Source organism: Oncorhynchus kisutch, linkage group LG4 (genome assembly GCF_002021735.2).
Source record: "Oncorhynchus kisutch isolate 150728-3 linkage group LG4, Okis_V2, whole genome shotgun sequence".
NCBI classification, from domain to species: domain Eukaryota; kingdom Metazoa; phylum Chordata; class Actinopteri; order Salmoniformes; family Salmonidae; genus Oncorhynchus; species Oncorhynchus kisutch.
The window spans coordinates 14,789,868-14,816,177 of record NC_034177.2 but is presented as its reverse complement, the minus strand read 5'-3'; the positions used below and the strand labels follow the sequence as shown (position 1 = coordinate 14,816,177).

The following is a 26,310-nucleotide window of genomic DNA, read 5'->3' as shown; positions in this document are numbered from 1 at the left end:
ATAACATCGCGTCGGTGGATAGCTGGGTGTTCGCATGAGTTTTGCTTGTGTAACACAGTGGGGCAGCCACTGACTCTCCCTCTCCTACTGAAAAAGAGACAGTGCCGGTTGATATATTATCGATTATATATTTTAAAAACAACCTGAGTATTGATTATAAGAAACTTTGACAGTTTCCGTGGACATTACGGATACTATTTGGAATTTTCGTCTGCGTTGTCGTGACCGCTCGAGCCTGTGGATTTCTGTACATAACGCGCCAAACAAACGGAGGTATTTAGGATATAAAAAATAAGGAACATTTATTGTGTAACTGGGAGTCTCGTGAGTGAAAACATCCGAAGATCATCAAAGGTAAGCGATTAATTTTATTGCTTTTCTGATTTTCGTGACCACGCTACTTTGATGCTAGGTGTTCATAATGTTTTTTCTAGTGATCGATGAACTTACACAAATGCTTGGATTGCTTTCGCTGTAAAGCATATTTTCAAAATCTGACACGACAGGTGGATTAACAAAATGCTAAGCTGTGTTTTGCTATATTGCACTTGTGATTTCATGAATATAAATATTTTTAGTAATATTATTTGAATGTGGCGCTATGCAATTCAGCGGTTGTTGATGACAATTATCCCGCTGAAGGGATGGGTAGTGTCAAGATTAATCCAATCTACCGTAGATACTTAGCCACATTATCTTATGTGATCATGTGTTCTCTCCACAGAACGACTACATTGGGGAGAATGGCCTATGCATGACCCAAGGAGATAAATTGCGTGCCTTAAAGGGCCGGCGCCAGCCCAGGTCGGCCACAACAGGAGCTCTAAGGTAAGAGCTGCCTGGGATACTCCAAACTTCCCCTTTAAGATCCTTTCACTTTATTCGTTTCCACCTTTTTGAGATCTCAAGGACTTTTCTCCTTTAGCTGTATAGCTTGTTACGTTTGAACTCTGTCCTCCGTTCTATGGAAAGTAATACATATTTAAGTATTTCAGTTACTCAACCATAATGCCATTACAGCTTCTATGACAGGTTAAAGGTCTATACAGGAGATATCAGATCAGTATACTTCAGGGTTCCCCAACTGGCAGCTCACAGGCCCGAATTTCCCGGGTGGTTTTATTCTCCCCCCCCCCCCTAAGTTTTCTGAGCAAAAAATAATAAATACAATTTTCATTGTTGGATATAAAACAAAATGTAAAAACACCAGGAAATCAGGTGATTTTAATTTGGGAAATCTGTTCCGAAGTATTTCCACTAATAATAGAGACACGTGATCATAAACAAATGGAAGCAAGATTTATGTTTTATTCCAATATTATATCTGTTAAGGCTTCTTGCGGTTAATTTGCAGTCTACGAATTATTTGTAATTATGTTCTGGCTACCTGACCATCCGCACAAGAAAAAATTGTCCCGCAGCTGAATCTAGTTGATGATCCCTGGTATACGTCAAGGCACTGAGACAAAATGCTGAAGTAAATAGAAATCAAACCAGAAGTATACTGAACTAAAATATAAATGCATCATGCAACAATTTCTACGATTTTACTGAGTTACAGTTCATATAAGGAATTCGGTCAAATGAAATTAATTAATTAGGCCCTAATCGATGGATTTCACATGACTGGTCAGGGGTGCAACCATGGATGGCCTTAGAGGGCATAGGCCCACCCACTGGGGAGCCAGACCCAGCCAATCAGAATGAGTTTTTCCCCATAAAAGGGCTCTATTACAGACAAATACTCCTCAGCACCCCTGCCCCCCCAACCCCCCTCAGACAATTCCGCAGGTAAAGAAGATGTATGTGGTTAAACGGGGTCTGCGGTTGTGAGACTGGTTGGACAGACTGCCAAATTCTCTAAAACGACATCGTAGGCAGTTTAGGGTAGAGAAATTAGCATTCAATTCTCTAGAAACAGCTCTGGTAGATTTTCCTGCAGTCAGCATGCCAATTGTGCGCTCCCTCAAAACTTGAGACATCTGTGGCATTGTGTTGTGTGACGACAACTGCTCATTTTAAAAGGGCCTTTTATTGTCCCCATGATTATGCTGTTTAATCAGCTTCTTGATATGCAACACCTGTCAGGTGGAGTGATTATCTAGTCGAAGGAGAAATGCTCACTAACAGGGATGTGAACAAATTTGTGAAAAACTTTTGAGAGAAATAAGATTTTTGTGCACATGGAACATATCTGGGATTTTTTTTTCTCCGCTAATGAAACATGGAACCAACTCTTTACAAGTTGTTTGTATTTTTGTTCAGTGTATTTTCGCTGGCACGACAAGTTCTGGTTGGCATGGAAACTACCGCCCTGCTGGGTTCAGTGTCAAGGAGGTTTCAAGTTATATTAGTCGTATGTACAGGAAACGCATGGTATACATCGTCCAACGAAATGGAATGTTTTGGATTTATCTGTCTTTGTCTATAGCAGTCTCCTAGCTAGTGATACAGTCTGTGGCTCTGTGATCTGACTCAGGGCTCTGGTTTCCATGGTTACCTTGCTGAAATAACACAGACACGGTCCGGCAGGTTATCCAGTATATTGGCTTGGTGTCATGCTGAGCTGTTCTGTTAAATACTTGCTTTGTTTTCTAAACCTCTAAAGTAATTTTTGAGCTTTTCATTTTAGGTTTTAGTCATGTAGCCTACATGACTCTGTAAAGTGCTTTGAACGCTAGGCTAGTAATCGCTACTTTTCCACTTTCCAGTGCTCTAAGTACATATACAGTGCATTCGGAAAGTATGCAGACCCCTTGACATTTTCTGCATTTTGTTACGTTTCAGCCTTATTCTCAAATGGATTAAATTGTTTTTCCCCCTGATCAATATACACACAATACCCCATAATGACAAAGCAAAAACTGGTTTTTTGAATTGTTTGCAAATGTATAAAAAAAATCAAGAACTAAAATATCATATTTATATAAGTATTCATACCCTTTACTCAGTACTTTGTTGAAGCAGCTTTGGCAGCGATTATAGCCTCGAGTCCTCTTGTGTATGACGCTACAAGCTTGGCACACCTGTATTTGGGGAGTTTCTCCCATTCTTCTCTGGAAACCTTCTCAAGCTCTGTCAGGTTGGATGGGGAGCGATGCTGCACAGCTATTTTTAGGTCTCTCCAGATATGTTCGATTGGGTTCAAGACCGGGCTCTGGCTGGGCCACTCAAGGACATTCAGAGACTTGTCCCAAAGCTACTCATGCGTTGACTTGGCTGTGTGCTTAGGGTCGTTGTCCTGTTGGAAGGTGAACCATCGCGCCAGTCTGAGGTCCTGAGCGCTCTGGAGCCGGTTTTCATCAAGGAACTCTCTGTACTTTGTTCCGTTCATCTTTCCCTCGATCCAGACTCTGCCACTGAAAAACATCCCCACAGCATGACACTGCCACCACCATGCTCCAGCGTAGGGATGGTGCCAGGTTTCTTCCAGATGTGACGCTTGGCATTCACGCCAAATAGTTCAATTTTAGTTTCGTCACACCAGAGAATCTTGTTTTTTATGGTCTGCGAGTCCTTTAGGTGCTTCTTGGCAAACTTCTAGCGGGCTGTCATGTGCCTTTTACTGAGGAGTGGCTTCCATCTGGCCACTCTACCACATAGGCCTGATTGGTGGAGTGCTGCAGAGATGGTTGTCCATTTGGAAGGTTCTCCCATCTCCACAGAGGAGTTCTGGAGCTCTGTCAGAGTGACCATTGGGTTCTTGGTCACCTCCCTGAACAATGCCCTTTCCCCGTTTGGTCGGGCTGCCAGCTCTAGGAAGAGTCTTGGTGGTTCTAAACTTCTTCCATTTTAGAACGATGGAGGCCACTGTGTTCTTTGGGATCTTCAAACACAATCCTGTCTAGGTGCTCTACAGACAATTCCTCTGACCTCATGGCTTGGTTTTTGCTCTGACATGCACTGTTTACTGTGGGACATTATATAGACAGGTGTGTGCCTTTACAAATCATGTCCCATCAATTAAATTTAGCACAGGTGGACTCCCATGTTATTTCTGTTTTTATTTTTAATACATTTGCAAACTTTTCAAAAACCTGTTTTTGCTTTGTCATTATGGGGTATTGTGTGTAGATTGATGAGGAAAATGTTTTATTTAATCCATTTGAGAATAAAGCTGTAACGTAACAAAATGTGGAAGAAGTCAAGGGGTCTGAATCCTTTCCGAATTCACTGGAAATGTGCAAACATTCTGTCTCTGGAAGTGAAACCTCATATATCTTTCTTGCTCTTTTTTTTCAGACTTGAAGACATGAAAATGCACACCAGGTCACCGTCCCAACCTTTTAGGTACCTTTACAATAGTGTTGACTATGTGGTTTGTCTAAGTGGAAGGGGTGTATCCTAGCTATCACAAAACAGTCTCCTCAATATGTGGCATCGACACCTCTCTCGAGTCTCAACGCATATCTCGGCACACACAATGTCCCTCACACATGCTACCATGCCTGTCTATATTTCATTCAATTCGGTGCAAAGTATAGCTCAACTCAAGCTGTAACTAGGCTACCTGCAGCAAAGTGCTGGATGGTCAGAGGTAGAGGAGAAGAGGCGACTTGGGAGTGTGAAGAGGGATGGAAATGGAACTCCCTCTTTTGTGCTAAAGTACAGCCCTTAATTAATTTTCCTCAAAGAGGAGCGAGAGAAGAGCCTCTACACAGCTCTCCGTCCTCCCACTCCTTTAGCCTTGGTTCTTTCACCTATTCAAAGGTTAGTGTGTAGGTGTGTTTGTTGTGTGTTTGTTTGTGTGTCTGTGTAACAGTATAACTTTAGACCGTCCCCTCTCCCATACCCGGGCGCGACCAGGGACCCTCTGCACACATCAACAACAGTCACCCACGAAGCATCGTTACCCATCGCTCCACAAAAGCCGCGGCCCTTGCAGAGCAAGGGGAACTACTACTTCAAGGTCTCAGAGCAAGTGACGTTACCGATTGAAACGCTATTTAGCGCGCACCGCTAACTAAGCTAGCCGTTTCACATCCGTTACATCTGTATGTGTGTATCTCTGCGTGTCTGTCTGGGTGACAGCATGTGTGACTGTGTGTGTTGTCTGCGTGCGTGTGTGTGTGTGTTAGAGGTAGACCAATTATGATTTTTCAACATCGATTATTGGAGGACCAAAAAAGCCGATACCGATTTAATCAGACGATTTATTTGTTTGTAATAATGAAAATGACAACAATACTGAATGAACACTTATTTTAACTTAATATAATGCATCAATAAAAATCCATTTAGCCTCAAATAAATAATGAAACATGTTCAATTGTGTTTAAATAATGCAAAAACAAAGTGTTGGAGAAGTAAAAGTGCAATATGTGCCATGTAAAAAAAGCTAACGTTTGAGTTCCTTGCTCAGAACATGAGAACATATGAAAGTTGGTGGTTCCTTTTAACATGAGACTTCAATATTCCAAGGTAAGAGGTTTTAGGTTGTAGTTAATATAGTATTTATAGGGCTATTTCTCTCTATACCATTTGTATTTCATATACCTTTGACTATTTGATGTTCATATAGGCACTTTAGTATTGCCAGTGTAACAGTATAGCTTCCGTCCCTCTCCTCGCTCCTACCTGGGCTCGAGCCAGGAACACATCGACAACAGCCACACTCGAAGCAGCGTTACCCATCGCTCCACAAAAGCCACAGCCCTTGCAAAGCAAGGGGAATAACTACTGCAAGTCTCAGAGCGAGTGACGTTTGAAACGCTATTAGCTCACATCCCGCTAACTAGCTAGCCATTTCACATCGGTTACACCAGCCATTAGGCTGATAGTCTTGAAGTCATAAACAGCGCTGTGCTTGCGAAGAGGTGCTGGCAAAATGCACAAAAGTGCTGTTTGAATGAATTCCTACGAGCCTGCTGCTGCCTACCATCGCTCAGTCAGACTGCTCTATCAAATATCAAATCATAGACTTAATTATAACATAATAACACAGAAATACGAGCCTTTGGTCATTAATATGGTCGAATCCGGAAACTATCATTTCGAAAACAAAACTTTTATTATTTCAGTGAAATACGGAACCGTTCGGTATTTTATCTAACGGGTGGCATCCCGAAGTCTAAATATTCTTGTTACATTGTACAACCTTCAATGTTATGTCATAATTACGTAAAATTCTGGCAAATTAGTTCGCAATGAGCCAGGCTGCCCAAACTGTTGCATATACCCTGACTCTGTGTGCAATGAACGCAAGAGGCGCAGCGTAGCCTAGTGGTTAGAGCGTTGGACTAGTAACCGGAAGGTTGCGAGTTCAAACCCCCGAGCTGACAAGGTACAAATCTGTTGTTCTGCCCCTGAACAGGCAGTTAACCCACTGTTCCCAGGCCGTCATTGAAAATAAGAATGTGTTCTTAACTGACTTGCCTGGTTAAATAAAGGTTAAATAAAAAATAAAATAAAAAAAGAGAAGTCACACAATTTCACCTGGTTAATATTGCCTGCTAACCTGGACTTCTTTTAGCTAAATATGCAGGTTTAAATATATATATATCTGTGTATTGATTTTAAGAAAGGTATTGGTGTTTATGGTTAGGTACAGTCGTGGAACGATTGTGCTTTTTTTGAAAATGCGCTTTTGTTAAATCATCCCCCAGCGTTGCATCGATTATATGCAACTCAGGACACGCTAGATAAACTAGTAATATCATCAACCATGTGTAGTTAACTAGTGATTATGATTGATTGATTGTTTTTTATAAGATAAGTTATTGCTAGCTAGCAACTTACCTTGACTTCTACTGCATTCGCTTAACAGGCAGGCTTCTCGTGGAGTGCAATGAGAGGCAGGTGGTTGGAGTGTTGGACTAGTTAACCGTAAGGTTGCAAGATAGAATCACAGAGCTGACGTTCTGCCCCTGAACAAGGCAGTTAACCCACCGTTCCTAAGCCATCATTGAAAATAAGAATGTGTTCTTAACTGACTTGCCTAGTTAAATAAAGGTGTAAACATGTTTTTTTGCCAAAATCCACGTCCAAAAATACCGATTTCCGTTTGTTATGAAAACTTGAAATCGGCCCTAATTAATCGGCCATTCCGATTAATCGGTCGACCTCTAGTGTGTGTCACTGAAAGAGGCCGAGGCTACTCAGACTAGCACAGTCTCCTCTAATTGCTGTACCGTCCTGAATGACGTTGGAAGTTCTTCAGCCCAGTACTGACAGACAGATCACAGACATCCACAAGCAGCGGACAGACTGCTTTAATGAAGGAACTGGGAGTGATGCCTCTTACCTCTTTTCTGTCTCTTATTATCTCTCTCCCTCATTCATTCACACATCTATAATACTGGCGTATTATACGAGAGTAAATATTAAATGGTTATGCTTTGATAAATCCTTACCTAATCAGTAGTCCTTCAGGTACTGTTCTGTAGTCTGTGGTTACAGGGTAGAACTTTCACTGGGTGTCATCAAAGTCTTGCCCACTCTTTTGTTTGTTTCTGACAATGGGATTTGTACTGTATGTCATTTATGTCTTTAAGGAGTGTAAAACTATCCAATTAGCATGTCCGACTAAATGTTTTATGTGTGTCTAGTAGTAGAGATTGTGTGTTGGCAAAAGCTCTAGTGTTAACAGCTCTTACTATTATTTCACCTCACACTATGTATATCCAATTATTCTTCCTTTCCTTTCCTTTCCTTCTATCTGTCTCTCTCTCTCTTCCCTCTTTCTCTCTCCCAGTAGGATGAACCTTGGAGTGGGCACTCAGGGTACCATCTCCCCACTCAAGTCTTCCAAAGTCCCATCATCCTCTGCTTCTGCCACGGCCAAGAGAATCAGCCGCAGCTCCTCCTCCTCGGCATCCAACCTCAAGAGGTGAGCCCCCCCCCCCCGACACGTCTTACCCTTTACTCTTCTTTTATCTACTCACTATTTATTTTTTGTTTTTTTCCATTCTTCCCCCTCTCCTCCCATTTCTTCCTCCCTTTTCTTTCTGTTTCACACTGCGCAGCCTCCCATCCCTCCATTTATCCACTTACCCTTTCTCTTGTCTCCTATAGATTTGTATTTTACTCCTTTAACATTTCTCTTTCCCTCTCTTTCCTGTCCTGTCCTTTTTTGGCTGTCTCAGTCCCCTGGTTGTGTTTCTGCCTGTCTGTGACTACCCCATGTCCTGAGTGCAAGTGGCAGGTGGAAGGATAAGCAGGGCAGGAGAGGGAACACGTGTGCAGTGTGTCTCAGTGACCAGACCGATTCACAGAGAGGGTTGATGCTCTGCAGGCTGTGAGCATTCTCAACAGACCAAATCTAAATCCCCCACATTCTGCACCACTAGAGACAGGGACTAGCACATAACACAACACAACACAGCAACAATCTCTCCTCTGGAGGAGCGGTACCAGACCTACTGTACTTTGTGCTCTTTTCAGGATTTGTTATTGTCTTTTTCTATTCTACCAAATTATTCAACAGTGAATGTGTAGGTAGGTAGCCATGGCAATATAGATTGGTTGAATCAATCTGCTATTACTGTCCGACTCAATCCACTATTGTAGACTGCTTGCCGTCAGTGTAAATCGGTTGTTTGTAATTTGGCTGATCCCATTTAGTCGACTGGTCGATTGTTTGATCGATAGGGTTTGTCGAGCAGTTAAGAAAGAAATAAAGATGTTTACGCCAAGTCTTGATTGACGCCTGTCTCAGTAGACTAATCCATTGCAGAGGTGACACACCAGTATCAACAGTAGTATATTTAACGTTAATTCCCATCATTTCTAACCTACAATGTCTGTTTGGTTTCCGTCATTTCTGTTAACGCATTACATATATTATTACAGTCTTACTGTTTTCATTGTAGGAGTGGACACATTGTTTGCAGAGAGCACAATCTAGGCTACACTTGTGAGAAACAAGTTTTGGTTTATTTCATTCCATTTATGAGTTGTCAATTTATTCATTTTGTTTTGTTTTTGGAGTGCTCCTGTCAACATTGAGTAAGGACACGCACCTGATTACACATAGAAGTAGGACGAGTCTACCTGGCCTGCGCGCAAAGGTAGTCTTATAAATGTTCCCATTTGGGGATCTGATATTTCTGATTGTCTTAACTCACCACCACTAATGAGCTGTGGATCTTCTCAGTTATTTTTTCATCACTTCAAACAACAAGTAAACAAAGTCTGTATTTACATCTATTGAGAATCACAATAGTTCCTCAATGTAGCCTATTTGAACAATCTTTCCAGCTCTCTCCCTTTCAGTAACCACCACTTGGTGTGAATTGGGGAAAAATGTCATGCTCTGATCCGGTGGAAACGTCATAAAATAGGCCTACCTGGTTACTTGTTATCCCTTGCACAAATACAGCTGTGTTTGTCCAGAGCTCACTGGCCAGGAAACTCTGAGGGTCCAGAATATCTTATAAAATGTTGCAAGATTGTTAGTGCAAGCTTTGGGCTGAACTAAGTTGATAGTTGATACAATGTTTCAAGTTCCTTGCAGACAGGCCATGCATAGCCAATGTGATTTACTTTTCTACCTGCACGATGCAATGTTTTTATTTGTTGCCTTTATGTCAGCTATTTTTACATAGTTGGAAATGGCAATACTTTTAGATTTGTATCATTTTCATTTCGATATAATTTTTATTAATCACATGACAACGATTTTGAGATGTAAAGACTTTATTATAAAATAAATGAAAGTAACTGGCACGCAGATTAGTAGAAATTTTAAGATAAATTGGCACTCCGAATGGAAAAGGTTGCTGACCCCTGGTGTAACCTGCAACTTCAGGAGCTTATGGCAGAATCTGAGAAGGCCAGCAGCGGGAGGTGGTGGTTCGGGAACAGGTTTCTTTCTTCTGGTTAGGCTGTCTTGATCTCGGAATCCCTCTTGTGAAATTTGTCTTAATTATTTAATCACAGTGCGCTTATGTAGACTACTCAGACAAGCTGAGTATCTTACATATAGTTGATTTTATTTAAACACATACAGTGTGTCTATACAGTGGGGCAAAAAAGTATTTAGTCAGCCACCAATTGTGCAAGTTCTCCCACTTAAAAAGATGAGAGAGGCCTGTAATTGTCATCATAGGTACACTTCAACTATGACAGACAAAATGAGGGGGAAAAAATCCAGAAAATCACATTGTAGGATTTTTTATGAATTTATTTGCAAATTATGGTGGAAAATAAGTATTTGGTCACCTACAAACAAGCAAGATGTCTGGCTCTCACAGACCTGTAATTTCTCTGTCCTCCACTCGTTACCTGTATTAATGGCACCTGTTTGAACTTGTTATCAGTATAAAAGACACCTGTCCACAACCTCAAACAGTCACACTCCAAACTCCACTATGGCCAAGACCAAAGAGCTGTCAAAGGACACCAGAAACTAAATTGTAGACCTGCACCAGGCTGGGAAGACTGAATCTGCAATAGGTAAGCAGCTTGGTTTGAAGAAATCAACTGTGGGAGCAATTATTAGGAAATGGAAGACATACAAGACCATGGATAATCTCCCTCGATCTGGGGCTCCACGGAAGATCTCACCCCGTGGGGTCAAAATGATCACAAGAACGGTGAGCAAAAATCCCAGAACCACACGGGGGCACCTAGTGAATGACCTGCAGAGAGCTGGGACCAAAGTAACAAAGCCTACCATCATTAACACACTATGCCGCCAGGGACTCAAATCCTGCAGTACCAGACGTGTCCCCCTGCTTAAGCCAGTACATGTCCAGGCCCGTCTGAAGTTTGCTAGAGAGCATTTGGATGATCCAGAAGAAGATTGGGAGAATGTCACATGGTCAGATGAAACCAAAATATAACTTTTTGCTAAAAACTCAACTCGTCGTGTTTGGAGGACAATGAATGCTGAGTTCCATCCAAAGAACACCATACCTACTGTGAAGCATGGGGGTGGAAACATCATGCTTTGGGGCTGTTTTACTGCAAAGGGACCAGGACGACTGATCCGTGTAAAGGAAAGAATGAATGGGGCCATGTATCGTGAGATTTTGAGTGAAAACCTCCTTCCATCAGCAATGGCATTGAAGATGAAACGTGGCTGGGTCTTTCAGCATGACAATGATCCCAAACACACCGCCCAGGCAACGAAGGAGTGGCTTCGTAAGAAGCATTTCAAGGTCCTGGAGTGGCCTAGCCAGTCTCAACCCCATACAAAATCTTTGGAGGGAGTTGAAAGTCCGTGTTGCCCAGCAACAGCCCCAAAACATCACTGCTCTAGAGGAGATCTGCATGGAGTAATGGGCCAAAATACCAGCAACAGTGTGTGAAGACTTACAGAAAACGTTTGACCTCTGTCATTGCCAACAAAGGGTATATAACAAAGTATTGAGAAACTTTTGTTATTGACCAAATACTTATTTTCCACCATCATTTGCAAATAAATTCATAAAAAATCCTACAATGTGATTTTCCTCACTTTGTCTGTCATAGTTGAATTGTACCTATGATGAAAATTACAGGCCTCTCTCATCTTTTTAAGTGGGAGAACTTGCACAATTGTTGGCTGACTAAATACTTTTTTGCCCCACTGTAAATGGGGAAAAACGTTTAAAAATTTTGTCGATTGGTCGAAAGAACAGATGGCACTTGTTTTAGTTTGTGACAGCCCCAGTGAAAATATAGTAAATCAGTCCGCTATTAGATCCACGGTACCAGTCCACAGTAGGCAGTCGTCCTCTCCTGAGCCTGTGAAAGAAGTTAGTCCTCTTGTCATTGTGTTTGTTTGGTGTTTGGGATGTGTCCTGTGTATTTATGTCCCCTTCCCCGCTCCCATCTACCTTTCCCTCAGCTCCTTCATTAACTGCAGGCTAGCCAGCTCCTTAGGCAACCTGTACGCAGCTGACAGCAGCGAGGGCAATAGGAAGCTGCCGTACACGCCCTCTTCATCACACTCTTCCTCCTCTCCTCCCTCCATCGTCACCACCCCCATCCCTCCGTCGGGCTGGGCCGCCTCCGTTCACGGCTACGTGGCTAACAGCGTGCACGGCGCCGATTACCACCACCATGAGGTCAACAATAATCAGTATAACTCGTCCCCTACTGGGGTGTTCAGCCCCGCGGGGGCCCCCCAACATGCTGCAGGCAGGCTGGGCCCCGGGCCTGATAAGTACAGCCCATTCAGACCCCAGCAGGAGGGCTACTCTGGGCTCAGCGGACCCTCCGGCCGATACCTCAGCCGCTCCATCCCCGTAAGTGTGTGCCCCGCCCCCCAAAATACTCCAACATCACCATCTTTTTGGTATTTCTACACTCTTACCCTTATTTTGAACTGTCATATTTCCTCTCTGCACTTCTGTCAAACACGAGTGTCCTCCCTTTTTGTGTCGATGTTGTCTATTTATAATCGTAGCCAGTCAACATTTTTGTCCTATCCCTGCTGCTGCTAAGGGCTCTCCACTGTGTGTCTAACTCTCTGGCGGCTCCACTGAACTCCTCTGTTCCTTGTCTGTTGTCTGCATGGTGCTGAAACAGCACCTGCGATGGCCTTGTTCCAGTCTAAATGCCTACTTCATACACACTAACCATGGCTATTCGACCATTTCCCACTCGATATCCGTCTCCAGTTAAAATCATTTACTGGCACATTTGGGCAGAAGTCTAATTAGTGTTATGAACGATGGTGCCTCTTCAAATGTGTGTTGGTGGAGAGTTATTTTGCGGCTCTGTTCTTCCTAGGCTGTTTACTGTATTCACCTCTATTCAGTGGATCCTAGCATCACATACCAATTAAAAATAATACAACTCATCAACAGAATGAACACTAAACTGAAAATGTGCTTTAACTACTAACCAGGTGGATTCTGGGTAAACAAAGGTTTATTCGACACTGTGGCCTCATTGGCTGATGTGCGAGGTCATTTCATTGGGTGATTGGCTAGATTTCAGAGTGATTCATTTTGGTTTCTGACTTTAACCTGAGTACATCTAATATCTGAACCATCTAACAACACTTGAAACAAAATAAATGAAAGATAGACTAGTGTGTTCTATAGATGCAAAGGAAGACCGATCACACCATAATCCCCCCCCCCAAAGTCGGAGGCCATCATATGCCTAAGAGAGATTATAGTTTGACTCATTTCCACTTCCAATTGATTCGGTCCTGGAAACTTTTTCATCTTTGTCCATCCTGACTTTTATGCTTTTTTTCCATTTGATGCTGGCCAACCGAAGGCCTTTGTATACATAATTTTCAATGTAAACTTTTTCCCCCCCAAAGATGCACTTTTTGTAACCATTATAATTAATTCTAGACTATGTGGATAAGAATGTGCTAAATTAAAAACTGTACGTTTTTAGGCTGGCAGTCTGGTGCTGCTCTCTGCTATTACAAGAATTTGACACGCTCAGCCATACTGTAGCGCTCACTCATTCCCTGAGAGGCCAGCCCAGTAATCCTCTTCCTTTATAATGAATATTTGGAGGCCTTTCATAGGCCCCGACCACGAGGGGGACTTTCATAGGCCCCGACCACGAGGGGGACTTTCATAGGCCCCGACCACGAGGGGGACTTTCATAGGCCACGACCACGAGGGGGACTTTCATAGGCCACGACCACGAGGGGGACTTTCATAGGCCACGACCATGAAGGCCAGACATCTAAGGCTAATTCCCAGAACTTCCCACACTTGATTCCGCTCAGAATAGACGGACTCTGGTTAAAAACGTATAAGGTTGGTGCAGTATCGCTGTCTTTAGATTACACCGGGTGAGCTGACGTTACTTCTCATTCTACACCACTGGTAGCATTTTGGTGATATAGGAACGATGCTTTGTGCCAACATTCTCACTACTGTTTCTCAGGCAACCTAGAGTGTTGCACCATTGTCATTCATTTAGCATTGGAGGAGGGACAGACTCAAAAGCTGCTACCCTTGCACAGATATCAAGTTAATTCACGTTTGTTCGCTATCCGCGTGCCTACTAAATAAATAAAGTGTAGGTGAAATCGCATCATCTTCCAATCTACTCCCAATCTACCATTCTGGCAGCCACAGGCCCACAAACCGTGTGAATGGGGGAACCGGTGATGTGACGGATAGTGAGTGGTTATGGCAGAGGGAGTGGTTGACAATGGGGATTATTGGATGACTATCTGTTATGAATGTGTCAGCTGTCCTCTCGTCTCTTTGTTTTGCCAGTCAGTGGAGTTGTGGCTTCATCAGAATAACATAATGTGAGCGGACCAAGTAATTGGGCGTCACTCTAAAGCGGGAAGGTGGAATAAACGAGTCAGGAGTAGGTTTTCTTGATTGAACACAGTTCTCTATTGAGGGCATTTGGTCAACACAAACACTCCAACATAATCAATGAAAATCTTCTAAGGAAAAAAATATACATCTTCTTCTCCAGATGAAACATGAACACAATAGGATTATCTTTAAACTACAACAAAAAGTCACGGGATTGTCACCGTCTTAGTGGTTCTTCCTGGATAGCTCCTCTCTCTCGGTGGCCATCTTCCAGAGATAGTTTTCCCTCTCTCTCTGCTGGTTCCATTCTCTCTCTTATAGGGAAAGGAGAGTATGTCATTAGTACCGTCAGCTGTGCTTAATTGCCTCTGGTTACCTTGTCTCCCATGCCTTGTTGGACTACTATCCATGAGCCCAGCCTGCCCTCTGGTGGTCCTTCCACATACCTTCCCCCCCAGGACCGAACCGGAGGGTCGGGCGCCAGACGCACCGTCTTGGTCGCGTCGGGACAGCGCGTCTGCATTCCCGTTCCTCGATCCGGCCCTGTGGATGACATGGAAAGAGAACGGTTGTAAAGACAAAAACCATCTGGCTATTCTGTTGTTATTGTTTCTCTTACCAGCCATCCACGTGAGGGGCGCATGGTCAGTAACTAATGCAAACCTCCGACCCAGTAGGTAGTACCGGAGATAATCGAGGGCCCACTTGATGGCTAAGGCCTCTTTCTCTACGGTCGCATACCTCTGTTCCCGATTGTTGAGCTTCCTACTAATGAAGAGAATCGGCTTCTCTGCTTCACCTTTACCCTGAGCTAGTACGGCCCCGAGCCCTGTATCCGAGGCGTCGACCTGCACAATGAACTCTTGTGAGAAGTCCGGAGCCTGTAGAACGGGATCAGAACACAGGCCATCTTTTAGCAATTGAAAGGCCTCTTCCGTCTCGTCCTTCCACTCTACCTGGTTTGGCAGGTTTTTCCTGATGAGGTTTGTGAGGGGGTTGGCAATGGTTGCATATCCCGGGATAAAACGGCGATAATATCCTGTTATCCCTAAGAAGGCCCGAACGTCTCGCTTGGTCCGGGGTCGAGGCCAGTCACGAATTGCCTTGGTCTTCTCTGCCTGTGGGCGTATTTTCCCATTCCCCCACGGTGTACCCCAGGTATTCCGCTTCGGACAGGCCCAGGCAGCATTTATTTGGATTGGCTGTCAACCCTGTGGCTTCCAAACTCACGAGCACCGCCCGTAATCGCAGGAGGTGACTATCCCAGTCCTCGCTGTGGATGACCACATCGTCTATGTACGCCGCTGCATACTCTTGATGGGGCCTTAGAATGGCATCCATGAGGCGTTGGAAAGTTGCAGCGGCACCGTGCAGTCCGAAGGGCATCCTCACATACTGGAAAAGCCCCTCTGGGGTGGCGAAGGCAGTCTTTGGGCGATCCTCCGGAGCCACCGGCACTTGCCATTATCCCTTTGTCAAATCCAGGGTAGTGATGAACTTGGCCTTTCCTAAGCGCTCCAAGAGTTCATCCACACGGGGCATGGGATACGCATCGAATGTAGAGATGGCATTCACGCCCCTAAAGTCGTTGCAGAGTCTCATACTACCATCGGATTTGGGGACCAGGACTATGGGACTGGACCACTCACTCGTCGAGGGCTCGATCACGCCCATCCTCAACATCTCCCTCACCTCTTTCTTAGCGATGACTCGGCGAGCCTCAGGAATCCTGTAAGGGCAGATATGCACCTTCTTGCCGGGTTCCGTGTGGATATGGTGGAACAGGACATCTGTTTGTCCTGGGAATGGAGAGAATATTCGACCGAAGTTCATAATTAGCTTGTCTAGCTGTCTTGACTGCTCCGGTAGGAGAGTTTGGCCACGGCGCACCTGTGGTAGAGCCTCCTCTTTTCCTTTGCCCTCCAGGGCCATCAAAGCCACCTCCTCCTCTCGTCCATGGTACGTCTTCAGCAGGTTTATGTGATAGAGTTGGACCTTCTTCCTCCTGTCAGGTTGCTTGATGAGGTAATTGACCGGTGAGACCCTTTTCATTACCTCGTAGGGCCCCCTCCACTGCGCCAGCAAGCGATGTTCGGCCGTGGGCACAAGCACCATCACTTTCTCTCCCACGGTGAACTCACGGGGGGTCGCGGACTTATCATAGGCCCGGCCTTGGGTCCTTTGGGCCTTCTCCATATGCTCCTTGACTATGGGCCACACTGCTGACAGGCGGTCTCTCATCAGGGTAACGTGTTCTATTGTGGATCGAAAGGGACATGGTTGGGTCTCCCAGGTCTCCTTGGCTAAGTCTAGGATTCCTCGACAGGGTCTGCCATAGAGTAATTCAAACGGAGAGAATCCAGTGGATGCCTGGGGTACTTCTCGCAGGGCAAACATTAAGTGTGGGAGAAGCATGTCCCAGTTTTTCCCGTCTCGGGACACCACTCTTCTCAACATGCTTTTAATCGTTTTGTTCAAGCGTTCACACAACCCATCTGTTTGAGGGTGGAATATGCTTGTACGTATCTGTTGAACCTGATATAACCGACACAAGTCCTTCATCAACCGGGACATGAACGGGGTTCCTTGATCGGTTAAGATAGTCTTGGGGAGGCCCACACGAGAGAACATCAGGAATAACTCCTTGGCAATTCCCTTTGACGACATGTTACGCAGGGGTATGGCCTCCGGGAACTTGGTAGCTTAATCTATAACCACTAGGATGTACTCGTGTCCTCTGGCGGATTTTGGGAGGGGTCCTACGAGGTCCATAGCTATGCGTTCAAAGGGAGTCTCTGATCCGTCGACGTTCCTCCCGTCGATCACCTTCACCTTCCTCATGGCCTCCCTTAGGTCTGGGTCACTATGCTGCGAGGTGCCGAACTGTCCCTTTAATTCCTGGGGCAGGTCGACCTCGGTAGAGGGATGTGGAGGATGTTCCACCTCCCCATCAGGGGTGACCGAGGAGAATCCCTTCCAGGTTCCCTCCTCGGATGGAGCTTCAAATATATCCCTTAGCGCCTGGTTGCTCCTTCCTTCCTGCGTTGTGTATAACCCTTCACATGTGTCTTCATTAGTGGTTTCCTGGAATATCTGTCGTAAACGTTGGGTCGCTATTTCTTCCTCTGCTGCAGAGGACGAGGACGCGGCTACGTCTCCTTGTAGGACTACTACCTCGGGCTTGGATTTTCTCTTTCCTGTCCCCCTTCTTCCCGTGCATAACGTCATCTGCCGAAGCTCCTTATATAGGGGACAGTCTCTCCCAATCAATAATGGCACCTTCAGCTGCGGCACTTTCCCTGCCCTGACTGTACACCTTCCTTTTGGAGTGAGAATAGGCAGATTCACAGTGGGGTAATAGTGGGTGTCTCCATGGATACAGGATACGGCTACTTTGTCTGGTAGCAGTGTTGCAGAGGTCACCATCCGCTCCTCTACTAACGTAACCATACTTCCCGAGTCGAGAATAGCTACCACATCTTGTCCTTCGACTCGCACCGGAATCTCTGAGGCTGTGGCTATCTCTGCTAACCAGCAGTGTTGATCCTGCCCCCTCAAAACGGGATGTGTGGGGGTAGGCAGTGATGACTCCGTAACCATGGGCTCATCCTTGCTAGGACATTGTGGGGCATAATGGTTGGGAGACTGACATTTATAACACCGACCCTGCTGTGTGGTGGCTGACTTCTCCCACCTCCGGGGGGGGCTTGGACGTTTCGGTGGCGGGCGCGCCGGGGTGAGTCGTGGTACGGGATTGGAAGACTCCTTCCGTTCCTCCTTGTCACTTTTTAACAACTCCCCTGTAGACCGATATGTTTCCACCGCCTGGGCTATGTCGTCGGCTGACAACGGGTTGGCTTGCCCCACAACCCTTTTTAAGTCACTGGGTAATTCTCTCAATATCTTGTCCACTACGAGAGTCTCTATCACATGTCCTACTCCCTTTCCAGGTTCTAGCCACTGTTTCGTCAGTCGTATTAATGCAAAGATCTGGGCACGGACGGGTTGATCAGCTGTATAGGTCCATTGATGGAACTTTACAGCCCTATCTCGGGCCGTCAGCTGGTACCGGGACAGGATCTCGGTTTTTAGTCGCCCATAGTCCGCAGCTTCGCGGGAATCCAGGTCAAAATAGGCTTCCTGAGCCACCCCGGTCAAAAGAGGGGCTAATGCGCTCGCCCATTCTATGGGCGGCCACTCTTCCAAGGTGGCCGTCCTTTCGAAGGTCATGAGGAAGGCCTCAATATCATCCTCCTTGGAGAGACGAGGTAAAATGGAGTGAGCAGCCGCTCTTGGCTTAACTCTAGGTTCTTCTCGTCGGCTCAGCTGTTGTTGCAGGAGTTCTATGGTTGTCTGCTGTGCCGTGATCAATTGTTGTAGTAGGGCGTTATCCATCGTTCTTGAATGGTTCCTCCGGGTCTACTGGAAGAATCTTGATTTACTCACTTATCCTTGTGTCACTCATCCACCTAATGCCCGCATCCTCCACCAATGTGAGCGGACCAAGTAATTGGGCGTCACTCTAAAGCGGGAAGGTGGAATAAACGAGTCAGGAGTAGGTTTTCTTGATTGAACACAGTTCTCTATTGAGGGCATTTGGTCAACACAAACACTCCAACATAATCAATGAAAATCTTCTAAGGAAAAAAATATACATCTTCTTCTCCAGATGAAACATGAACACAATAGGATTATCTTTAAACTACAACAAAAAGTCACGGGATTGTCACCGTCTTAGTGGTTCTTCCTGGATAGCTCCTCTCTCTCGGTGGCCATCTTCCAGAGATAGTTTTCCCTCTCTCTCTGCTGGTTCCATTCTCTCTCTTATAGGGAAAGGAGAGTATGTCATTAGTACCGTCAGCTGTGCTTAATTGCCTCTGGTTACCTTGTCTCCCATGCCTTGTTGGACTACTATCCATGAGCCCAGCCTGCCCTCTGGTGGTCCTTCCACAATAAGCTTTTTCCTTCTCTCTCATTTGCTCCCTTCTTGCAACATATGTGTGTCAGTCCTGCTAATTCCTTCTCTAGCTGCATACACACAGAGACACCCTGTCTGTCTTGTCCACCATAAATGTATTCATTAGTTCAGGAAAATACATTTGGCATTTTAAGGATTGTCCATTTGAATGGCTTTTCTGGACCTTTGCAACCAACAGTTCTATTGTACCCTGTTAGAATATAACATTTCATGCAGACTTGTTATATAACAACCTTCTCCCTGCATGTTCTTTGTCTGCCGTCAACACTTTGAAAACAATTACATGCAGCAATTTGCTTTTACATTTACCATGGATTCATAGGTTGTGTTATGATGCCCTGTGATTCATTATACTCAACGTCATATTGTGTCTCTGTCTCCCCTCTCCACCTCTTGCAGTCCCTTCAATCTGAATATGTTCAGTACTAAAGCTGCGGTTCTGCGTTGACCAAGACCGGACAGCCATCGTGACGACTGAACTGGGCGCGATGGAGTCTCCCACCCCTCTCCATCTCCCCCTTCTTCCCTGCTTTCTCCCACATACTGAAAAGGGAAATGAGTAAACCAGGAGGCGCTATAGGACGTATTACATTTATTCTTCTCTCTTGGCATCTGGGCGGCTGTGATCTTTGGGGGCAGGCACATAGACAGCCACAAACTCACAAGGGCTTATGGAACTTTGAGTTTTGAGCTTCTTCTGTCAGCTTCAGACGGCCTCGATCCACCTTAACTGAAGTCACTGTTTGTATAATGCTAACAAAGGGAGATTACCCGGCTGTAGTTAGGCTTGGCCAGGCTGTAACTATGTGAGTGCTCTGTCTCTTTAAAGCTGAGATATGGCCATATACTGTAGACTGGAGGTTCTCTGCTTCCCTGCATCACAGATTTCTGTTTTTATTTATGTGTACATGTGCTATACAAAATGACTGTGTACACAACACATAACATGTACTAAAAAAATAGGATATTTTTAGATGAGGATTTTATACATGAAACATGACAATTGTGTTGCCTGGATAAAGAAATATGTTTATATTTACAAGTGGGTTAGCAAACATGTTTTGGTTTATCGCAATTCTATTTTTGTCTGAGTGTTACTACTTCACTAACAACATCCAAATATGCGAGGGGTTTATGGAGAGGTTCCTTATCAGCAATGTATTGGCAGCACAGGACCAGGCTCAGGGTGATGTGCTCTTGCAATTATGATTCTGTTTTGTGTGTGAGAATGTAGACCATGTGCACATGCACGCTAATGTATGTACCATAGACTGTATAAAAACCTGTACGTACGTACTTACCTATGTGAGCGTGTGTGGATGAATGAGACTGCATAGTGAGTGTGTCTAGAAACCATGTGTGTGCAGTCCTCTGCCCATGGAGTGAAAGGGTCTCTAGAGAGAAGAGAATGACGTATAGGGAAGAGATGAGTGTTGTCTCCTCTTCACTATTTTAAATTGTTTTAAATTGATTCAATGAACTGGTGGGATTTGGTAACCCCCAATTGGAACTAATTCATGCTTAATGTTCTCCTCTGTCGCAAGCCTACATCACTCCATTGAATGATTTGCATCTCAATGGGACTCACATGGTCAAGTAAAGGATAAATACAGAATATTATCACCAAAAAGGATGTAGCTAATTTCATAAACCCTCACAGGTCAATGATTTGACAACTAAAGTCATACCAATAACCAGACTAGGTTATTGTGACTAGCTATGTTGAGCATGATGAACAGTGGTCATTAGTAGAGAAAATGTATTGTGTTGTTGGACCAACACCACCCACAACATAAGCCTCAGTCCCTGCGGTATACCATACACCAGGCAGCTTAGCAATCCCCTCCACAGACACAAGATCCCACTGCAATAATGCTCTTTGAAAGGAAAAGGAGCACATTTATGTTATTCGACAAGCTGTGGATTATGGAACTTGATTTGTGGCAGCCTATTTTTAACACATACCTACTGTAGAACCAGTTATGTTAGTTGTGTTATCGTCAGGGCACAATGATAACAGATGTTTGTCGCTATTACTGAAATATTTCCCAGTTTTTGTTCGAGAATGTAAAAACAACGCAGAAACGTTTCCTGCGTATTACGATTCTTTCAGACTAGAAGGAGATAAAAACATTTCCGCTTTGCAGGTAGAGGTTCCTAAAAAAATGGAAAAGCACAACTGTCCCCCAAAATACCATTCTTTAAAATCTCATGCTGGATGTCATTGTGTGTACAGCAGTCATTATCAAAGCTTGTTTTTTACCAATGAAAATGACCTACTGTGGCGCCACTAACTCATCCATTTTCTGTTGGACCTTATAAGAGTCCCTATATGCTTTTTACTTTTTAAACTTTTGTTGAATTTCAAAGTTGATTTAAATAAATGTGTACCAAAGCATCTGTTCATGGCTGCAAGGATTTTATTTTGTTAGAGCTCTGTACATTCCTGGCAGTGAAATGTGTTTCTTTGTTTCGAGATGGGAGAATCTTAATAATGCAGGTATTCTACCTCCTTGAAATGTACAATTTATAGCGATAAAATTCGTACTTGTATTTTTGCTTTTCATTTTCATACAGTAAGAATAGTACAATGTCTACTGTACTACATGTGTATATTTTACAGGGAACAGAAGTTGCTGAAGGAAGTAACACAATTAAAAAATATACTTTTCAAGATTCTTGCCTCTGTAAATGATTTTTTCTTGCTCCTACTGTTTCTTTAGAACTCTTGCCATCTTGACAGATAAGAATTAACATTTTTATTATAGCAAAGGCAGGAACACAAGCTCTGACTGATTCTGGTTGTCTTGGTTTGACAGCTGTTCTATCCTTTCAGCTGTCAAAAAGGTTAAATGCTTTATTTGAAAACGCTAACTGAAAATAGCATCTCTTTATAAATAGCATATTTATTTCCAATGACAACAACTAAGGCACATCAACTCAGAGCCTCCTATTGCAATAAAGGCTCTGCATCAACTCTGTTAAGCTGGGTTGTTAACCTACATTTCTTATCTTGAAAGAGATTTTAAACAGCCACAGACAATCGTTGTCATGAATGTCGATTACCAAATATCTTTGTATAATACTCCACAAAGATGCACTTGAAATAATGTTTTTAAAATTTTTAATAGTAACTGTTTGCCATACTGCGAAGTCAATCGAAACCGAAAGGGTCAATTAGTCTCTTCTGGTGCATGAATAAACTCAGCAAAAAAAGAAATGTCCTCTCGTCAACTGCATTTATTTTCAACAAACTTAACATGTGTAAATATTTGTATGAACATAAGATTCAATAATTTTAACATAAACTGAACAAGTTCCACAGACATGTGACTAACATAAATGGATTAATGTGTTCCTGAACAAAGGTGGGGGTCAAAAGTAACAGTCAGTATCTGGTGTGGCTAGCAGCTGCATTAAGTACTGCAGTGCATCTCCTCATGGACTGCACCAGTTCTTGCTGTGAGATGTTACCCCACTCTGCAAGTTCCCGGACATTTCTGGTGGGAATGGCCCTAGCCCTCACCCTCCGATCCAACAGGTCCCAGACGTGCTCAATGGGATTGAGATCTGGGATCTTTGCTGGCCATGGCAGAACACTGACATTACTGTCTTGCAGGAAATCACACACAGAACAAGCAGTATGGTTGGTGTCATTGTCATCATGGAACGTCATGTCAGGATGGGCCTGCAGGAAGGGTACCACATGAGGGAGGACAGTGTTGAGATTGCCTGCAATGACAACAAGCTCAGGCCGACACACCGCCCCAGACCATGACGGACCCTCCACCTCCAGGCCTCGGTGTAACGCTCATTCCTTCGATGATAAACACGAACGTGAACATCACCCCTGGTGAGACAAAACCGCAACTTGTCAAATCAAATGTATTTATATAGCCCTTCGTACATCAGCTAATATCTCAAAGTGCTGTACAGAAAAACAGCAAGAAATGCAGGTGTAGAAGCATAGTGGCTAGGAAAAACTCCCTAGAAAGGCCAAAACCTAGGAAGAAACCTAGAGAGAAACCAGGCTATGAGGGGTGGCCAGTCCTCTTCTGGCTGTGCCAGGTGGAGATTATAACAAAACATGGCCAGGATGTTCAAATGTTCATAAATGACCAGCATGGTCAAATAATAATAATCACAGTAGTTGTCGAGGGTACAGCAAGTCAGCACCTCAGGAGTAAATGTCAGTTGGCTTTTCATAGCCGGTCATTAAGAGTATCTCTACCACTCCTGCTGTCTCTAGAGAGTTGAAAACAGCAGGTCTGGGACAGGTAGCACGTCCGGTGAACAGGTCAGGATTCCATAGCCGCAGGCAGAACAGTTGAAACTGGAGCAGCAGCACGGCCAGGTGGACTGGGGACAGCAAGGAGTCATCATGCCAGGTAGTCCTGAGGCATGGTCCTAGGGCTCAGGTCCTCCGAGAGAAAGAGAGAATTAGAGAGAGCATACTTAAATTCACACAGGACACTGGATAAGACCAGAGAAGTACTCCAGATATAACAAACTGACCCTAGCCCCCCGACATATAAACTACTGCAGCGTAAATACTGGAGGCTGAGACAGGAGGGTTCAGGAGACACTGTGGCCCCATCCGATGACACCCCCGGACAGGGCCAAACAGGAAGGATATAACCCCACCCACTTTGCCAAAGCACAGCCCCCACACCACTAAAGGGATATCTTCAACCACCAACTTACCATTCTGAGACAAGGCCGAGTATAGCCCACAAAGAGAGGGAGGGAGCCGCCAGATTACAGTGGGTGCAGTGCCAGAACTGCCGGTACCTCTCCTATTGGGACGGGATTGTCCTCTGTTCACAGCCCTATGGGGACACGAGTTGAGGAAGAAGGTACGAGCCGGCCGAGGAAGAGAGCGGGGACGACCAATAGCCTGTGTGGCCCGGAAGCAACCGGTTAACCAGCATGGGTATACGGCTCCGGAGTTGGAGGGGGCACCGGAACCCGAACCCCCTGGGGAACCTCTGGAAGAGGAGCCCATCCTCCCCCTCCTCGATTTCGAGGGTCCAGTCGAGACCCCCGCTGGGGGCCAACTGAGGGGACAATTCGGGATGGCCAAGTGGGAGGATCCGAACTTGAAATCTGCCGCAGCCCAAATGATAGCGGTGGATGGACAGCTACTTCCGGGAGTGAGTGACTGGCGATACCACCATTTCCAAATCAAGAATAACCTTTTGTATAAGGTGTCACGCCAACAGGGGGAACTTCGAGAGGTATTATTACTGCCCCAACTGTACGTGGGAAACATTCTTCAGCTGGCCCACACCCACATATTGGGCGTGCACCTGGGAATGGAGAAGACCCGGGAACGGATCGCCTCCCGGGATGAGGAGGGCCGTGGACATCTACTGTTACAGCTGCCCGGAGTGTCATCTCACAGCCCCGAAAGCCCACTTCCCGAAGCCCATTGGTCCCCCTACCGATCATCGGGGTGCCCTTTGAACGCATCGCCATGGACATAGTGGGATCCCTGGTTAAACCAGCACGAGGACACCGGTACATCCGGGTGATAGTAGATTATGCCACCCGGTATCCCGAGGCCATTCCACTACGGGCGGCGGTATCCAAGGGAATCGCCCGGGAGCTGTTCCACCTCTTTAGCCGGGTGGGCATCCGAACGAGACCTTGACAGACCAAGGTACGAAGTTTACGTCCAGCATCATGAAAGAGTTTTTTCCCCCCTTGCAGATCAAGCAGATCTGGACTTTTTTCACCCGCAGACAGATGGGCTCGTCGAGCGCTTTAATAAAACACTCAAACAGATGCTGTGGAAGGTCATCGAGCAGGATGGGGAGAACTGGGACCAGCTACTATCCCACCTAATGTTCTCAATCCGAGAAGTACCCGACTCCTCCACTGCGTTTTTCCCGTTCAAACTCCTCTACGGGAGGAGGCCACGCGGCCTACTGGACCTCGCAAAGGAGGTGTGGGAAGCCCAACCGACCCCATTATGCAGCGTGGTAGAGCAAGTGGAGACGAAGAGGGAGCGGATGACAGCCATATGGCCCGTCATGAGGCCCAACATATGGAGAAGGCCCAACGCGCCCATGCCCAGGTCTACAATCGGGGAGCCCAGCCCCCAAGAATTCCAGGTGGGAGACAGGGTGCTCGTCTTAATCCCCACAGCCGAAATAAAGTTCCTGGCAACATGGCACGGACCATACGAGGTGGTCTAGAAGATGGGACCTGTCAATTACCGTCTACGACAACCGGAGAGACGGAAACATCAACAGATTTACTACGTGAACCTGTTGAAGAAGTGGCACGAGAGAACAGCCTTGGCCGTGTTGTGGTCGGAACCCAGGACGCCAACGGGACCAGTGGTGGTTCCGAGCAATGAGGACCTCGACCCGGCCCAGAAGCAAGAGCTCAGGGAGCTTGTCGATCGGAACACGGCAGTGTTCTCCGAGAAGCCGGGCCACATGACCCGCATTGAACGCCACATCCGTACACGGCCCGGCGAAATGGTAAGAAAGAGGCCATATGGGATTCCGGAGGTCCGAAGAAAGGCTGTGAAACAGGAAGTGGAGGCTATGCTGAGGATGGGTGTCGTTGAAGAGTCCCTCAGTGCATGGTGCAGCCCCATCGTGTTGGTGCCCAAACCGGACGGTAGCCTCCGCTTCTGTAACAATTTCCAGGGGGTGAATGACATCAGCTTGTTCGACGCATATCCCATGCCGAGGGTGGACGAGCTCATTGACCGATTGACCTGACCAAAGGATATTGGCAGGTATCGTTGGCAGCCTCCTCCCGGGAGAAGACACCAGACGGGTTGTATTAGTACCGGGTACTCCCGTTCGGTCTCCACGGAGCCCCACCCACATTCCAACGGCTGATGAACAAAGTACTTTGACCCCATCAGCAGTACGCAGCAGCCTATTTGGATGACATCATCATCCACAGCCAGGGCTGGGAAAATCACTTGACGTGCCTCCAGGCGGTGCTGGACGCGCTCAGACCAGCCGGGTTGACAGCGAACCTCAAGAATTGCAAACTAGGTTTCGAGGAGGTGGAGTACCTGGGGTATTTGATCGGACAGGGGAACGTCAATCCCCAGGAGAGGAAGGTTCACGCGATGCATGACTGGCCCGTTCCACGCACCAAGACACAGGTCAAGTCCTTCCTGGGACT

The 26,310-nt window shown here is 45.5% G+C and overlaps 1 protein-coding gene across 18 annotated transcripts in view; it reads left to right on the top strand.

The window, feature by feature from the left end:
* The window catches only part of LOC109889082 (dual specificity protein phosphatase CDC14AB), a 67,186-nt gene extending 45,355 nt beyond the window's left edge, over nt 1-21,831 (top strand). For 4 of the 18 annotated variants that reach the window (XM_031822488.1, XM_020480256.2, XM_020480255.2 and 1 more), the window contains 5 exons: nt 725-828; nt 4,243-4,290; nt 7,694-7,828; nt 11,774-12,173; nt 19,555-21,831. In XM_031822488.1, the coding sequence (XP_031678348.1) occupies nt 725-828; nt 4,243-4,290; nt 7,694-7,828; nt 11,774-12,173; nt 19,555-19,584 (717 nt within the window). In that variant the 3' untranslated portion in view covers nt 19,585-21,831. Of the gene's footprint in view, nt 1-724; nt 829-4,242; nt 4,291-7,693; nt 7,829-7,964; nt 12,174-19,554 lie in introns of those variants that run through there. The other 14 variants (XM_031822496.1, XM_031822492.1, XM_031822497.1 and 11 more) reach the window with 8 other exon arrangements.
* The last annotated feature ends 4,479 nt before the right edge of the window (nt 21,832-26,310 follow it).